The 18,316-nt window shown below is 34.8% G+C and overlaps 1 protein-coding gene across 1 annotated transcript in view; it reads right to left on the bottom strand.

Moving 5' to 3' along the window:
• Nucleotides 1-18,316, bottom strand: part of LOC126750273 (vacuolar fusion protein CCZ1 homolog) — a 25,128-nt gene extending 6,812 nt beyond the window's left edge. Inside the window, exons 1-8 of the mRNA XM_050459843.1 lie at nucleotides 18,139-18,316; nucleotides 6,171-6,268; nucleotides 6,022-6,115; nucleotides 5,762-5,968; nucleotides 5,534-5,709; nucleotides 5,193-5,479; nucleotides 4,958-5,142; nucleotides 4,686-4,902 (exon numbers count right to left, since the gene is read on the bottom strand). Of these exons, the coding sequence (XP_050315800.1) occupies nucleotides 4,686-4,902; nucleotides 4,958-5,142; nucleotides 5,193-5,479; nucleotides 5,534-5,709; nucleotides 5,762-5,968; nucleotides 6,022-6,115; nucleotides 6,171-6,268; nucleotides 18,139-18,213 (1,339 nt within the window). The 5' untranslated portion in view covers nucleotides 18,214-18,316. The remainder of the gene's footprint in view (nucleotides 1-4,685; nucleotides 4,903-4,957; nucleotides 5,143-5,192; nucleotides 5,480-5,533; nucleotides 5,710-5,761; nucleotides 5,969-6,021; nucleotides 6,116-6,170; nucleotides 6,269-18,138) is intronic.

The raw sequence follows: 18,316 nt of genomic DNA, 5'->3' as shown, positions 1-18,316 counted from the left end.
TACACTCGTTAATAAAAAAATACAATTAAACTAAAAACCAAAGTGTAATAAAGACTCATCAAACAAATAAAATGTATTTACAATTAAATTGTCTTATTTTATGTTTAAAACTGCAGTACTTAAGCTCTTTAAGTTTCTATAGAAGTTCAAAAATTTGATAGCCCAATAGCCTGGACCAGTTTGACAACTCTTATCGCATTTGCAGTTCTCGAAATACTGCCCTACAATCTTCCCTATACCCCAAACCAATCATCATACTGACAGCCGTTTGCTAACAGTCGCTTCATATCCCATGGAAGGATAAAATTTGACAGATGTGCCTGAAAAACAGCAAACAAGTAATGTTCTCAGAACTTTAATTCAGACATTGTCCTTCAGATTTCGAAGCAAAAACAAATTTTCTTTTTTTTTGGAGGCAACAAAATGTATGTGAGCATCACATTGGAGACAGGAGTCAACAAAAATTCCTAGAAACCTGGTTTCATTGAATAATGAGTTGGAAGTTTCCAGTAACCTGGTTGAAAAAGTTACCCTTTTAATTTTATTTCTATTCAGAAGTAGTTTTTTTTTTTATGGTAAACACATGCACAAGAGGAAAGTCCTATGTCACTCTTGGAGTGGTGCTTGCGCGAAGATATTTGTGGGCATTTATCTTGAATCGCTGTAGGTTGTATGCGTCGGGAAATATGTGAGGTGGAAGCCCGTTCCACAAAGAAGATGTTCTCCAGATGAATGAGTCCCGATACAGCGACGTCCTTGGGGTAGGCAGGTGGACTCGATGTTGATGAGCCGCAACTGCTAGACGCGTCCTTCTTGCCGGAACAGCCCTGGGTGGAATCAGGCCTGCCAGCTCAGAGGAACACTTACCGTGATAATAACGGTAGAGTAAACAGAGATCAGCCACCTTTCTCCTGTGCTCCAGACTATCCAGACTCTTTGTCAGTTCTGGTTTGTCGATAAGACGAATAGCTCTCTTCTGTATAGAATCCAGCAGGTTTAAACTATGCTTGGGTGCAGAGCTCCAGACATGCGAGTAACACTCGAGGGAAGGGCGTATTTGAGCCTTATAAAGAGTCAGCAGCTGTTCTGGTGTACAGTTTTTTCGTTTTGAAAAGCACTCCGAGTTTTTTGGAAGCCGCCCTAGCGACCTCGGCAACGTGGTCATGCCAAGACACACTGTTGGTGACCTTGACTCCTAGAAGATGTAAAGATGATTTCATTGGCAATGTTTTCCTTGCCATAACCAGCTCCGGGCCACCAAGGTTAGTCTTCATCGTAAATACTGCAGCCTGCGTTTTTTTAGCGTTAAAATTGACCAAATTGTTATCGCCCCACTCCAAGATTGCTCTAATGTCGTTGTTGGTTGAAGCTACTTGTTGCTGCCTAAGATTCTGAGAACTTGCGGTTGTCGTTGGTTTGGCGGACTTAAATGTGGAAATAAGTGTGCTATCGTCCGCAAAGCTGTAGATTGGATTGACAGTGGTTCCTAGCAAATCGTTGATATATACCAAGAAAAGGGTGAGGGATACAATGCATCCTTGAGGGACTCCAGCGTTAATGTTAAATTTGTCGGAGAGGTATCCATCGACGGCTACTTGGATTGTTCGTTGTTCAAGAAAACTTTTGAACCAATTCAATCATGAGTTTTGTATGCCGATTGAGGAGAGCTTGGTTAGTAGTCCCTCATGCCACACTCTGTCAAATGCTTTGGAAATCTCAAGAGCGACTAAGCGGGACTCGCCGTGCTTCTCCATGGCATCCTTCCACAAGTATGTGACGTAGGCCAGAAGATCGCCGGTGGATCTAAGCTTTCGGAAGCCGTATTGATGATTGCTGATTAGTCCAGATGATTCCAGATATCTTAGCAGTTGTTGGTTGACTGCATTCTCCATAATCTTCGATATTACTGAAACTAGTGCAATCGGGCGGTAATTGGAGGGCATCGTCTTCTTACCCTTTTTGGGTACAGCTTGCACTCGAGCAGTTTTCCAGCTTGTTGGAAATTGGCCCTGCTTATACGATGCCGTGAACAGTCTACATCAGGGAGGAGTCAATTCGTCTGCACAACGTTTTAGTATTAGGGCTGGAATTCCATCGGGTCCAGTAGCTTTGTTGGTGTCTACGCTTTTAAGAATTTTATTTATAATTCGTTAGGGAAACGAAATTTCTCCCATCGATAAATTCACCCTTGGCAAATATGGCAGTGTTTTGCCTTGCGAGTGCAGAGTAGAATTGGACGCGAAGAGTTTACCCAGTAAGTTGGCTTTTTCCCTTGCTGTTACCGCGATAGAACCATCATCTGCTGTTAGGGGTGGCAAGGCCGACTTAGCAAATCCTTGACTAACGGCTTTCGATACCGACCAGAAAGATCTTGTTCCATTTGGGCAGTTTAGCAGTTTGTTTTTGATCCTGTTGTTGTGACCCTCTTTGCATTCATCAATAATTCGTTTGCAGCTATTTCTGGAGACTAAAAAGTTCCTCCGATTTTCGATGGAAGGATGTTGACGCCATTTGCGATATGCTGCGTTTTTAGTGTTTACTGCCTTTTTGCAATTCAGGTTGAACCATTGCTTGTTGTTTGATCCGCATTTAGTAGAAAAAGGGATATAAGCTTCCATTCCTGCCAAGATCGTCTCTGTAATTTGGTTTGCACATTCTGAGATGTTATTGGTTCTAAAGCAGACTTCTTTCCAAGGGAATGAGCGATAAAATTCCCGAAGATGGTTCCACTCTGCTGATTTATAGTGCCATACCTTCCGCGGCATCGGAGAATCCTGCGTTTTAACCTCCAACTGGCAAGAGACTGTTATCAATTTGTGGTCCGATGTTCCTAGGGGGGCATGTACTGATACTGTGTACGAGTCTGGGTCTGAAGCCAAGACCAGATCTAGGAGACTCGCGAACTCGCCGTCTCGATCGGGGATTCTGGTAGGTTCCTCCACAAGCTGCGTAAGCCCGCATATGGTGGCAAATAGCTCAGCTTCTCGTCCTTCATCGTCGTTCTTGTTGCAGAAGCGCAGCCAGTTGATATTGTGAACGTTAAAATCACCCATGACGATGATTTCTGCGCTTGGGTAGTCAATTTGCAAATGGTTAATACAATCAACCAGGTTCAAAAAGAGCCGTCTATATTGGGTGTCGCTTGGTGGTCTGTAGATACAGCAGATAAATTTCGTGGCACCACTGGCTATTATTTTGAACCACATGACGTCGAAGTCCGCAGGTTCAAGCGTTTCCTCCCGCTGGCAACTCAAATCGTTCTTGACCAATACTGCCAATCCCAAGTTTAGTCGAAATCGGGTGTGTAGGTCGTATCCAGGATAAATGAGGTGAACATTTGTTGTTGAAGGTTTCACCTTTGTTTCTGCCAATGCCAGAATGTGGGGCTTATTTGATTGCAGGTGTTGGTGTACTGCATTAATATTGGTGTTTAGGCCTCTGATGTTGCAGAAATTGATTTTTAGGCTTTTTGATCCGCCTGATGGACCCCCCCGACCAGCCTCCGCCCGGAGATCCGAATGGGAGGCGAGTTTACCTTCGGAAAGTTTTGGTCGTGAGGGCGCCATCATGCATTTACTTTTCTTCTCCATTTCCCCTTTGGAAACCGGACACATCACATGGCGGCGAAACGTGAGTTCCATGGAACCACTTCACGCCGCCTAAGTCCTATGTGGTGGTATTGAACCGGGCGATGCAAGTGGACAACATCTACCACCAAAGGGGTTGCTCTTTTAGTCGCCTTTTACGACAGGCAGAGCGTACTGGAGGGCTATTCTACCCCGGCCTTCCCCGGGGTAAAGTTGTAATAGATAATAAACTTTAAGTAGAAAATAGCTCATATTTTATTCCACAATTTTCTAGAGAATATTTTTTGTTTATTTTATTTTTTATGTTGTTTATTATTGGTAATGCTGTGTCTTTACTATTTTGTGAATTAGCTAATAAATTTCTAGTTCTTTAGTCTTTAGGGCAATATAAAATGTTATGTTTAAGAATTTAGAAAAAATATTTTCATTTCATTAATTAGTAAAAAATAAAAATATCTTTGTTTTTATTTATTTTTGAGAGAAACTTATATATTTTTGTAATAAAACAGTAACACAAATTAATTACTTTTATTTCATTTTATTGGCCTAAGCTTCACCAAAATAAGAAGAACCATTTTGTATAGAAATGGCGTAAGTTGTTATAAGCGCCATGTTTTAAAATAATGTGTAGTCATAAGCGACGTGATAAACGACAAGAGCCTATGCCAAATGACTTAATTCACCATTTATACTCTTTTTTAACACTTTTTATTGCTAAATTTTGACAAAAAATATAAACTTGGTAGCTTTTAGTATGGTTAATTGATGTATGTCTCATTTTTAGTATTTTTTTTTAAATAATGCCTTAAAACTTAGAAGAATTTAATTTATTTTTATTTACGTAATTTTCCAAAAGATATGATCGATTTTTGGTATTTTTTAATTTTCGAATAGTATGTAACGGTGCTTAGACGTTTTAGTTCCCGTGCATATTCAAAACCTCAAGTAAATTGTAATATTTGAAAATTATTGAACTTGGTTTATCAATTAAACAAGATATCATTGAAAGATTGAGTTCATAAACTTAAATGATACCTTCTTTTCAATAATAATTGTTGAGTATAATAAACAATTAATATATAATTAAAAATCTCTTACCACTCATTCCAATCAAACTAGCATTCTTCTGTTGTAATACAATATAAAATTCCCTTAAATTTGACGTTTTACTAAACACCCAATAATCGTTGGTGGTTTTAACAATATTTTCACCTGCTGGTCCCAAAAAGCTATTGCTCCTGTTCATATCTGCCATTATCCTTAGAGACTCTTTACTGCAAGCAATATTACCAGATTGTTTGTTATCTAAATGTACCTGGAAATGTTTAAAATGTATGGCGTTTTAAAATTCCTTAAAGATTCTGCCTTACAGTGCTTTTATAAGCCAAATTAAGCTTATTGAAATATATATATTTTGGGGTACTTTCTGGAATGTTTGAAGGGGTTACCACTTGTTTGGAACAGTACTCCGCTATATCATTTACTATTAAAGTTAATTTGGGATTGATGTATTCATCCATGGATTTAAAATCTTCTAATTTTAATTCTATTTGACCTAAAAAGAAACTTATTGGGTAAAATGCTTGTAGCAACAAACTTAACAACCTTCAATAAACAGACATACAGTAGCACTAAGAGCCCTGTAAACCACTAAATGGTATTCCTTGACACCTGCATCACTATAAAAATAAATTTTTGGAATTTTCCCAGTGGTTTTTGCCTGCTTTAAATTGGTGGGTCCAGTTATAAACCTCCCATAACATAAGGAAAAAGGAGATGGAGAATTTCTTGGCATAGAGCCTCCCTGTAGCTCTGTTTCCACATTAGCAGGCAACAAGGTGCCTATAAGATACTGATAAATCATTTGCATATCATTTGGTTCCACGCCACTCCTAAAAATAAACAAAAATCATAATATGTATATTAGACTCATTACCTAGACATACCATATGACATGCTCATTATAAAGAAATGCACTGTGTGCTATGTTTTGCCATTTAGACTCAAGGGCATTAACAAAACACTGAACCTTAAGGAATGTCTGTTTATCCAAGGGTAAGTATTGCATGCCTCTAAAAATGCTTAGGATGTCTACATGCTCAATTTTAAGTGACTTCAAGTACTAAAAACAAGTTATATTTAAAATTGATTCCCTTAAAACATCTCTCACTTACAGCGTTAAAAAACGTTTCTAAACGCCCTTTTAAGACATCCACACCAGACTTCTGAAAAGTGTCTTCAAGGGTGCCCCAGAATAGTCTATACATATAATACATTTGCTTTAAAACTGGACTATAAACATTTTCCTGAAGGTCGTCTTCTAGATATTCAGGAGATGTTATGTTTTCTTTGGTCTTGGTGGCTATAGGTACTGTGAGGCTCTAGAAAACTAAAATGCTAAAGTTTTTTTTTCAATTTTCAGTTAAAAGCATACCATGACAATCCAATAGTTAGGCTCTGGTTGAAAATAAAGCTGTTTGAATTTCGCTGTATGCAGGGAGCCTACTGGAGAACTGGGGCTGAACGTTCTAAGAAAATCAATAAAAAATTATTATTATAATTATAATTTGGTAACAAACTTACTCAGTAAATTTAATGATACCCTCTACTAGGCCAATACTTTCTATTTGAATGTCAGTATTATCAGTAGTTGGGTAGTAGTATAGAAGTTTTTGAAGTTCCTGTAACAATAAAATATTATTAATTAAAATAGAGTTGCTTACATTCTATGATTATCATGGTAATCGGTTCTCCTTGGAATGTGGAAGGTCCTACAATAAACTTTTTATTATATACACATTTTTAGAGAAGGTCATTTTTAAGTCAGCACTTTGTTTTAACTCTGTATAGAACCTGTTAAAATGATCAACTGCAACCTGCTGAATATGAGCAATTAATTCTTCTCTTGTTATTAATTTGTTTCATTAACCTCCAAAAAAGTCACACGAATTAGGTCTGTCAACCTAAATTCTTGGCGGCCAATTACCACCAGTTCCATGAACCATTTTGACTGATTCACCTATTTGGGAAAGTAATATCTAATCTAGAAACTCAGGCATTTTCCACCTCAAATGGCCAGGTGCTCAATCTTGCAGAAGCCATGTAACTTGTCTGATATTCACTGGCATGGCTTCTAACAGAACAGGCAGATTATCATAAAAAAAGTTCATATAAATTTCGCCCGTCAAACATTCTGTTAAAATATATGGCCCAACAAGTCACCCATTCATAATTCCTGCCCACACAAAACCGGTGTTGACAATCGGTTCTCTGAATTGCCTGGGGATTATCAACATTAAACATTTTGAAAATTATTAATTCTGCTTTAAGTAAATGTTGCCTTGTCCACAGCTAAAATTTATATCGAAAAATATTATCATTTTCATTTTGTTGTATGAACCATCACAAAACTGTAGTCTGCGGGAATAGAATTGATTTTCCCACAATGTTGTGCATACTTTTCTTTTGACTTACTCCAATGTGCTCTGCAACAACTCATGTATTTCTTGGATTGGAAATTTAAAAAATGTTCTTCCCTTTGCCACAATGTTCCCATAAATGGCAGTACCTTATTAAATAAGATGTATGAAAACTTTGGGTGCAGGATAAGTACACAAAGAAAAGTGCTCTGCATATAATCTTGAATCAGCAGCATCACTTTGAAAATATTCCCTATAATTAAATAATACACCATTTTTACGATTTGTCAATTTAAAATTAACAAAAATAAATCAAAAGTGACTACTGCACTAACTGATTGGTACAATGTCTGATCAATATGCACTGGTTCTGTTCCAACAGATTATTGTTGAATGCAGATAAAACTTATAAGTCATCTCTGAGAAACATAAACATCCAGAATACATCTGAGATATACTTTTTAGGAGTGGTGCTTGACCTTGCATCACAATATAGTGAGCATATTGATGTCTTGTCAAAAAAACTGTGTAAGTCCTTATATACTTTGAGGGGTATTACCCGGTGTGGGTGTCTCAGAGGAATAAGAACTTTTTTCTTTGCTATTTTTCCATGCTTGCTTGAGGTCATTTAGCAGAGTTTAGAGAGTGTTTGGCCTTGAAATTAAGGCTGTAAGATTGATGCAGAGATGATTGTCATCAGGCGTTTGTTAGTTCGAATCTACTGATGATACCATCCGTTTACATACTACAGTGTATGTTGAAAAGAAGGACGGTGTGTTTAGGAGACATGAGGATGTTCATAGTTATCACACTAAAGGATATAAAAACCCTCATATCTCTGTATAGGCATCTAAGAAGTTGTGAGCATGCCATTGGATATTTAGCAAAAAAATTTTACAATGTTTTACCATCTTTCATTAGAATATTGCCTATAAATTAATTAATAATACAGCAATTAGTTTTGACCTTTGTTGTGCAGAAAATTCTGATGATATGATATATGAGGAATATTTTTATGATTTTGGTAAGGAAGATTACATAGCAATTAACGATTGTCTTGCTGGGATAGACTGGAATCAATTGTTTTTGAGAGAGAAATCTATTGATGTCATAGTTTCAATTTTCTATAATGTGATCTACTCCTCAATGGAAAGGTTTATTCCTCTAAAGAGGTACAAAAGTTCTTCTTTGCCATCTTGGTTTTCTTCAGAGCTTCGCAGTTTGATCATAAGAAAGAAACAAATTCACAAAAAGTTTAAAATTAGTGGTCAACAGCAGGAATATGATGAATTTGTATTTTTGAGACATCAATGTGAGTACTCAAGAGAGTTGTGCTATCAACAATATATATATATAAGGTGGAAATGAATTTCGCTAGCAATCCGAGGTACTTCTGGTCATATATTCGAAATAAAAAAACTGGTTTTAGCCTTCCCTCCAGAATGACATACAATAACAGGATTAGTATGAATATCTCGGATACTGCAGATATGTTTGCAGAATACTTTTCATCCGTCTATTCGGATGAGCAAGTCAATGACATACCATCTTTTGATTTTGATAAATCAATTTGTCTGAGCAATTTAACTCTGTCAACGCAGGATGTTTATGAGGTTATTACTTCCTCTAAGAATAAGCTCTGCGCTGGACCAGATGGGATTCCGGCATTCTTCCTAAAGAAATGTGTTTGTGTTCTTACGAAACCAATACTGTTCATTTTTAACAAATCTCTAGGTACTGGTTCTTATCCCACTCTCTGGAAGAGAAGTTTTCTAAAACCCATTTTTAAATCTGGTAGTAGAAATGAAATTTCCAATTATCGGGCTGTGGGTAACCAATCTGAGTTGCCAAAGCTGCCTGGTCAGTCATAGGATTGCCTGGAGTTTTAAATCTTTATTTAATCCTGAGCAATTTGGATTTATAAAAGGCAGATCTACTGATGCTAATTTGGTGCTGTATGTCAACTACCTCTACCGCAGGTTGGAGAAGGGACTTCAGGTTGACTCAATATATATACAGATTTTTCCAAGGCTTTTGATAGGGTTAACCATGGGATACTCTTGCAGAAGCTTAGGGCTTTAGGTATTGTGGGGCCTCTTCTTCAGTGAATCTCAGGATTCATCAGAGGTAGAATTCAGATTGTTAATCTTGGAGGTACATGTTCCTCTGAAATTTTGGTGCAATCTGGGGTGCCACTCACTCAGGCCCTGTTTTGTTTTGCCTCTTTTTGATTGATTTAGTTTGGAAACTTGAAAATTTTTGTTGTGTGCTAATGTTTGCGGATGATGTGAAGCTATTTAGGCCTATCACATCCCTTTCCGATGCTGTGCTCCTGCAAAAAGACCTTAATTTGTTCTTTGATTGGTGCCACTTGAATAGAATGTCCCTTAATATCAATAAGTGCCATAAGATTACTTTTTCTAAGCAAAGAAACCTTATTGCTTTTCTTTATAAAATAAATAATGTAGCAATTGGTGTCAAAACAGAGGTTTCTGACTTAGGAATATTTATTGACTCCAGGTTGTCTTTTAAAAGTCAGATCAATCAGGTGACTGGTAGGGCAATGAAAATGCTGGGTTTTATCCAACGGTCTACAACTGATTTGTACAGGAGACAGGAGTATTACTATCAGTGGGTCAGGGATAACCTGAACTTACCCACATTAGAGTCACGAAGAACATTACTCAACTTATGTTTTATGCAAGGTTTTAAATGCTACTATAGATTGTCCCGAGTTATTGCCTCTTTTTAAACTTAGGGTGCCTTCCAGATTGAATAGACAATCAGAAATATATTCAGTCCCATTCCACCATACCAATTATGAGCCAATTACATGAATGGCTTGAAGCGCTAATGGTCTGTCAGGACAGATAAGCTTTTTTGATTCTAGGATTACATCTTTTAAAGGGCAGTTAAAGAATATTATTTCATAAGGGCTTTAATTAATTAACTCATCTACCTTTCATTGATTTATAAATAGTTTTATATCTGAATATATATGTTTGTATGGGTATGCTATGTAACACTTTTGTAAATGGATTCCGTAAATAAATAAATAAATAAATAAATAAATTCCATTAAAACAAGCTGAAGACTTAATATGGAATGCCTTCTATATACCTGAGGGATTTTGTAATTAAGATTTTAATATGTTGTAGTTTTAATATATTAAATTTTATCATTGTTCTATATAAAAATGTCCACCTATTATTTTACTATTTTAGTCTTATTTTAATGTTTCATGTGAAATACTTCTTTTGTCTTGTATACATGTACTAATAATTTGTATTATATCAATATTGTAAGAATTTTAGAGTTATTTTGAACAAACTTTTTGTTACTGTAGAAAATTGTGTACTACTTTTATGAGTTGTGTAAATTGATGTATATATTATAATGTACACAAACAAATTATGATTATTATATTATATATATTAGGTACATCTTAATACACAAGTCCAAATTTGCTTTTTTTTATTCTGTATCTCATTTTCTGATTATCATAAAAATCTAATAGCTTTTTTAAATTCAGGGATAGATCAGGCATTTGTTATAGTAATAAAAATAAAATGATTTTGAACTTATAGTAAAATTTATTCTTTTCTGCACTAACTCAACCAACTGTCCAGCTTCTTGTGATAAAGTAGGAAAAACAAATAAGAAAAAAATTTTGAATTCAAATTTAAAACCAATAAGATTTTAAGTCTATTGAGATTAGATCATATTTGACAGAAAACACATAAACATGATAACATAGTTCAAATGAGTTACATTCTGTTACAATTTACACATCTATATACCTTAAAATGAGTACTGTTACAACCAGTAGTAGAATGGTATAAAACAAAATAAAAAGTAAACAAATCTGTTTAGTACTATTGAACTAGACCAACCCTCCCGTAGTAGATATGAAAGCACTTAATGTATTGAGAATTAAATATAGATTTACCATTTTTCTTAAAATCATGTATCTAATGTAATAGATAAGTAAATAACTCTGATCATAGTGTATCAACCCATGTTAATGCAATTTCTGTTTATAATATGCAACCTAAAAGAGTTAAATTTTAAAATTACACCCTTAGCTTTAATGCTTTTTCAACAAATTTTAGTAAATGCTTACGATCTAAAAATATCAAGTATTTTTTAACATATATTGACTTTTTTAACTATCGGCTGTAGGACAGAGGCTGTTTGTGAAAAAAATGATCCATGTCGACCAACATGTAAGCAATAATCTTCTGAAAAATAAACTTTTTAAATATTTAACAAAGAAATCATTTCATGAAAGAAAAATTAATTTGCTACTATTTTAAAATTGGGACTTTGTGCTGATCTGTCTTGTATGAGTATAAAATATAGGTATTGTGTATGTTGCTATTTAAGGTTAGGCAGTATTAGTATTTTTAGTTTTTTCAGTCAATAGGAAGTATCATTTAAATTTTTAGCATAATTGCTAATAAATGAGATCTAAAAATAAGCTTCTTTAAAATGTTTATTTATTTATTTATTTATTTATTTATCAAACGTATATAACATTTCAAGTACTTATTAATAATTAACAGTAGTCTTAAGTAAAAACTATAATACTAATAAACAATACTGTGCTAAACCTAATCCAAAGAGTGGGAGTAGGGCACTATCCCAAGATAGTTGCCCTAGCTGACGACTTAAATTTATTTAAAGATGTACTGAAAAAATCAAGATCTTTTGCAAATCTATTCACTGTAGAAGCTATTCTATTTATAGGACTGTTTAGTAGATAGGATGTTCTGCAAAAGGGAATGTGGAGAAGCGCCTGACCTCGTGTTGTGTAAGAAGATACATGCAAAGAGAAAAGGCACAGACATTCCGGACTTCTAACAATACCATTCAGAACCTTAAACGCAAAGCAAACATCGAAGAACTGCCTTCTACTTGATAAGGAGTTTATGCTCAGGTAGGACATGGTCTCTGAACAGGTAAGATCCAGGCCTGACTTCATAAGAGTATATCTGGCAAACCTGATAAACTTGTGCTGGATATTTTCAAGCCTCTCAATGTGAATCAGAAAATGAGGTGACCAAACAATATTGGAGAATTCGAGAAGAGATCTCACCAGGCAAATATATAGTGTCTTCAATGCTGACACATTAGTAAAGTCTTTGCAAGATCTTTTGATAAAACCAAGCAGTTTATTAGCTCTATTTACAGTATTTTCGAAGTGGTGGGAGAAAGTAAGACTCGGGTCCAGAAAGACACCCAAATCCTTGACTGAGTCAAGCTCCTTCAAGGGGATACCATCAATAACATATTGACAAGGAGGGGAGACCCTTAAACGAGTAAACCTCATAAACCCACATTTCTTAACATTCAATGACATTTCATTCGACTTACACCAGGAAAACACTCTGTTTATATCTCTCTGAAGCACCAACTGATCCTGAGAGGAAATCCACCGAAAAATTTTCAAATCATCAGCGAAGAGCAAAAACTCAGACTCCAGTAGGGAGCCGAGGTGATTGATAAAGATAAAGTTGTTAATGTTAGTGGTAGAGGTAAAAAATTTTCAATTAGCTGAATGAGGCTGAAAATTTAAAAAATAGCAATGATACTATGAAAGTGTATGAAATTTTTATAACAGTTGAGTGCAAAATAAAGTTAAATATTTGACTAATAATTGCAACATCCATAAGGTAAAAGTACTAGTCTTTGACCACTTTTCACTTTTATTCAAAATATTAAGGATTTTTTTATTATTGTCTTTATATGACTGCCTTATAACGCCGTCTATACATTCTCTCTGTCAACTCAATAAATTTAAGCATGGTTGCTTTGCTACAGATACCATTATAAATACTTTTTTGACAGTGCGCAACCTGTCAATGCAGTTCAGATCTGTTTTGCTAGTGAAACGTTAAGGAACCTCTATACAAACATGTAAGTGTTTTGCCTGTTTTAATGTACTTTAGCAGGATATTTATTGGTTAGTTTTTTTATATACTTAATATTAAATAAAAATTACCTCTTTGTAACGAAAAATTATATATTTTTTCTTTTATTAAGTAGGACAAACATTAACACAATATATTTAATGTGTGCTTTAATGATTGACCATTAGGACAAATACTAAAGCTTTGTTAATCTTTACAATTTTTCGATATTCTTTTAATATCCACTATAGAAGTTAAATTTTAAAATTCCATTATGTAAAAAACGTAGTAGCTTACTAACCAGCTAGTATCTGACCTACCTTTTCTTTTAAAAATATAAAAAAAAATAAATAAAAAATGCTGTCAAACATTGAAACAAAAATAGGTCAACCATTAACACAATTTGGTCAAAGATGCAAAAGACTATAAAAAAAAACAAATTTATTTTATTATTATTATATATATTTAAATTAAGATTTCCAAGGTATTTTATAACAGACAAAAGTACCTATATTTTAAATTTTAATCCTTGACCTATACTAAATATAAGACGTGTTAAGTTATAAAGATGTAAGCTGGTAGGTCAAATACTAAATTAAAATATGGTCAAATATAAAAACATAAATAAAAAATGCGGTTAAACATTGAAACAAAATAGGTCAACTTTTGACGCAATTTGGTCAATCAAGCCCAAAAGGTTAAAATAACTAAAATTTATTTTATTATCATCATACTTTTTTAATGTAAATTTTTTTCAGTATTTTATTACAGACCAAAGCACCTATATTTTAAATTTTATTTGCTGTCCTATACTTAAAGTAACACCTTTTAAGTTATAGACGTATAAGTTGGCAGGTCAAAAACTTAATTCAAATACAGTCAATTATTAAAACAACAATGACAACAGTTGCTGAGATTCATCGAGATCCATTTGAAGATAAAGAAAATATTCCTGTTAAAGTTCAAAAGTTCCAAGCTTCTCCTAAAAACAATAGATTCTCTGAAGAAGCTGTAATACCAAAAAAGCAACAAACAACTGATTTAGACGCAATAACAACTATTGAAAATGAAGTAAATAATATTAGTAGAAAAAATACTGCCAAAAATATTTATAAAAGTCCCGAGTTGTCTTATGAGCAAGTCAACAGTGACTTTCCTACTCCTTTTAAGAGATATTTATTTTGGCCCGCTGATAAAAACACCAATAGTCCGAAAAAAGCAAGAAAGAAAAACTACCAGCTGTGATTTCTTCTGAAGATTACCATATCTATCAAAGAAAAAAGGAAATAGAAAAAGAAGAGAAAGAAAAGGAAAAGTTAGAAAGGAAAGCCAAAAGAGAAGAGAAGAAAATAGTTAAACAAACTAGCAAGCCTAGTAAGGATCAGAGCATAAAAAATTCAGATGTCGCCGAAAAATCATATGTTGTGGTAAAGTATGAAGAGTCGGTATTCCCAGGTATTGTTTTAGAGCATGAGGTGGTGGAAGAAAAACAGAAATATTTTATAAAAGCAATGACTAAAAGCGGAAAAAACTGGAAATGGCCAGACAAAGATGACGTCATCTGGTATTCTGAAGAAGACGTGTTAGAGACAATTAATGAGCCACAAGCTATTAATAAAAGAGGGGCTTACAGCGTGCCGGAAGTTGCAAAATAAACTAAACTAAACTAAAGGGATTTCTCTGTGCGGCCCAAGCAGAAGACTACCACATTCTTGCCCTAACTGAAACTTGGCTGGATCCTACAGTCAACGACGGTGAATTCCTTAGCTCCAACTACTGTGTGTATAGAACGGACCGCAACACTAGTAACAGTTCAAAAAGTAGAGGCGGGGGTGTGCTCCTAGCAGTGAGCAACACCCTAAAATCCCATCGTTTGCCAACTGCTGACAATTCACTTGAAGAAATCTGGATCTCTGTGCGTCTTGGTGATGGCGAGGATTATTGCATTGGCTGCATTTATGTTCCTCCATCCATGGATCTATCTGTGTATGCAGCGCATTGTGCCTCTGTTACCAAAGCTTGCGAGAGCTTTAATAATGTTCTTATTGTTGGTGACTTTAACCTTTCTAATATTTCATGGTTACCTAGTGTTGATCATTATGGCTTAACCCCAAATAATGTTACATCTGATAAAGAAAATCTTTTATGTGACACATTCACTTTTCTAGGTTTAATGCAGCTCAATGCAGTGGTTAATGATCATGGAACAATTCTTGACCTTTGCTTTACAACTTTTCATTCCACTTTAACAACTAAATGTAATGGTTTAGTCGGGTCAGATCCTTACTATCCTGCCCTTGAGCTGCAACTACCCAATAGTAAGTCCAATTACCTGGAACTACCTATAACATATTTTTACAACTTTAATCAAGCAGATTTTGTGTCTATAAATAACTACTTTTCTACATACAACTGGATGTCTATAACTGTTAACGATAACTTAAATACCACTGTTGCAAACTTCTATTCTGTTGTTTATGATTGTTTGAATCTGTTTGTGCCAATAAAAAAACACTCTCCCAAGAAACATTATCCACCATGGTTTTCTAGAGAACTAAAAAGTCTAGTTATTCAGAAAAAAATAGCTCATAGAAGGTACAGACAGTCAGGATCAAATACTGATTACTTTAGTTTTAGTGTTCTGCGCTCAGAATGCCGTTCATTATCTAGTGAATGCTACAGACATTACATTGAGAGAGCCGAAAATGCAATAGAGAACGATAGCAAGACCTTTTGGAAATTTGTAAGACTTCAGTCCAATCAAAGCGATTCTACCGTTCCAGATGAGATGTTCCTTCATGATCTCAGGGCCGATACTGGTATCTCTATTGCAAATCTCTTTGCCACCCACTTTTTATCTGTATTTAACAAGAATACTAACCCTTCTAATGCCTCTGACGGTCTCGATACCTCATGTAAATTTAACCATATCAACCACGTGTTCCTTAGTGCTACTACAATTGAAACAGCATTAGCTAAACTAGACAGCAGAAAGGGAGCGGGTCCCGATGGAATTCCAAACAGGCTTTTGAAAGAATGCAGCCATTCCCTTTTCCTTCTGCTTTTTCATATTTTCAATTTGTCCCTAACTTCTGGAACTTTTCCAGAGAACTGGAAGCTATCTCATGTATGTCCTATTTATAAATCTGGGAATAAGAGTGACATAACTAACTATCGTCCCATTAGTATCCTCTCTGCAATTCCTAAGCTGTTCGAGCACTGTGTAGAGGTGGTTCTATCTGGCACATTTCAGGAAATAATTGGAGATCAACAGCATGGATTCACCAGAGGTCGTTCTGTGGATACAAACTTGTTTGTTTTTAGCAACTATATCTTCAAATCTTTTGCCGACGGTAATGAAACACATGAGATATACACGGACTTTAGTAAAGCCTTCGATAGGGTCAACCATAATATTCTTATCTCTCAGATTTCAGATCTCAGCATCAGCGGATCTCTTTTACTTTGGATCAAGTCTTATCTGATGGATAGAGAGCAGCGTGTTAAAATTGGTGGTTTTTTGTCAAACCCATTTTTGACAACTTCAGGGGTCCCTCAGGGCCCCATTTGGGACCATTGTTATTCAGTCTCTTTATCAATCACCTCGGCTCCCTACTGGAGTCTGAGTTTTTGCTCTTCGCTGATGATTTGAAAATTTTTCGGCGGATTTCCTCCTCTCAGGATCAGTTGGTGCTTCAGAGAGATATAAACAGAGTGTTTTCCTGGTGTGGGTCGAATGAAATGTCATTGAATGTTAAGAAATGTGGGTTTATGAGGTTTACTCGTTTAAGGGTCTCCCCTCCTTGTCAATATGTAATTGATGGTATCCCCTTGAAGGAGCTTGACTCAGTCAAGGATTTGGGTGTCTTTCTGGACCCGAGTCTTACTTTCTCCCACCACTTCGAAAATACTGTAAATAGAGCTAATAAACTGCTTGGTTTTATCAAAAGATCTTGCAAAGACTTTATTAATGTGTCAGCATTGAAGACACTACATATTTGCCTGGTGAGATCTCTTCTTGAATTCTCCAATATTGTTTGGTCACCTCATTTTCTGATTCACATTGAGAGGCTTGAAAATATCCAGCACAAGTTTATCAGATTTGCCAGATATACTCTTATGAAGTCAGGCCTGGATCTTACCTGTTCAGAGACCATGTCCTACCTGAGCATAAACTCCTTATCAAGTAGAAGGCAGTTCTTTGATGTTTGCTTTGCGTTTAAGGTTCTGAATGGTATTGTTAGAAGTCCGGAATGTATGTGCCTTTTCTCTTTGCATGTATCTTCTTACACAACACGAGGTCAGGCGCTTCTCCACATTCCCTCTTGCAGAACATCCTATCTACTAAGCAGTCCTATAAATAGAATAGCTTCCACAGTGAATAGATTTGCAAAAGATCTTGATTTTTTCAGTACATCTTTAAATAAATTTAAGTCGTCAGCTAGGGCAACTATCTTGGGATAGTGCCCTACTCCCACTCATTGGATTAGGTTTAGCACAGTATTATTTATTAGTATTATAGTTTTTACTTAAGACTACTGTTAATTATTAATAAGTACTTGAAATGTTATATATGTTGATAAATAAATAAATAAATAAATAAATAAATAAATAAATAAAATATTTAAGTACATATTTTGGAATGATTTATATATTTTTTTTAATACAGTTTAATTTTGAATTTTTTTTTAAGAATTTGAATTTTTATTTTTGGTTATACATTTTTTTTTTGATAAATAAAAGTGTTTTTTTATCAAAAAGCGTATTATTTCCTGTGTTGGTCAAGAACTAGGGCATTAACCAGTCAAACACTAGCGCTGGTCGTTTTTATATAGGTCAATAACTAACCCATTGGACTTTTTATTAAATAATTTTTTTTTTTAATATTTGAAATATATTACGGTTGTCTTAAAAGTAATTTTCGTAAAAATAACTAATAAAGCTACATGGTGATAAAATTGTTAAACATTTTAATAAATCTTTCTAATTTTGGTATTATTTTAAATTTCGAGAAGTATCTTAATGGGTCAAAAACTAGTGTGTTTACCTTACACATACTAAAAAATAATTTTAATCCTTCCCACACTAGTTCTCAAATAAAAAAGCAAATGTGCCACTAAAGTTTAAAGTCTCATGGCTAGATTAACACTTTATCAAATAGGATTCCTGAAGGTAAGGAAGGTAAAAAAAGTATAAAAAAGCTGTAATTTAAGCACTTACCTCCCCCTCTTTGGGGCCAAATAATGAATTGAATATGAAAAAACTTTTCAATTCTATGTCTTTATTCACAGCCATGGCAACCACTGGTAAAAATCAAATTTAAAAAATACGATATTTTGGGGATATTCACACTGAGTTTAGCCTTCAATTAAATTAAATAAATATAAAAATCTATATC

Source organism: Anthonomus grandis, chromosome 2, assembly GCF_022605725.1.
Source record: "Anthonomus grandis grandis chromosome 2, icAntGran1.3, whole genome shotgun sequence".
NCBI classification, from domain to species: domain Eukaryota; kingdom Metazoa; phylum Arthropoda; class Insecta; order Coleoptera; family Curculionidae; genus Anthonomus; species Anthonomus grandis.
This window is presented reverse-complemented; position numbering and strand designations above follow the sequence as displayed.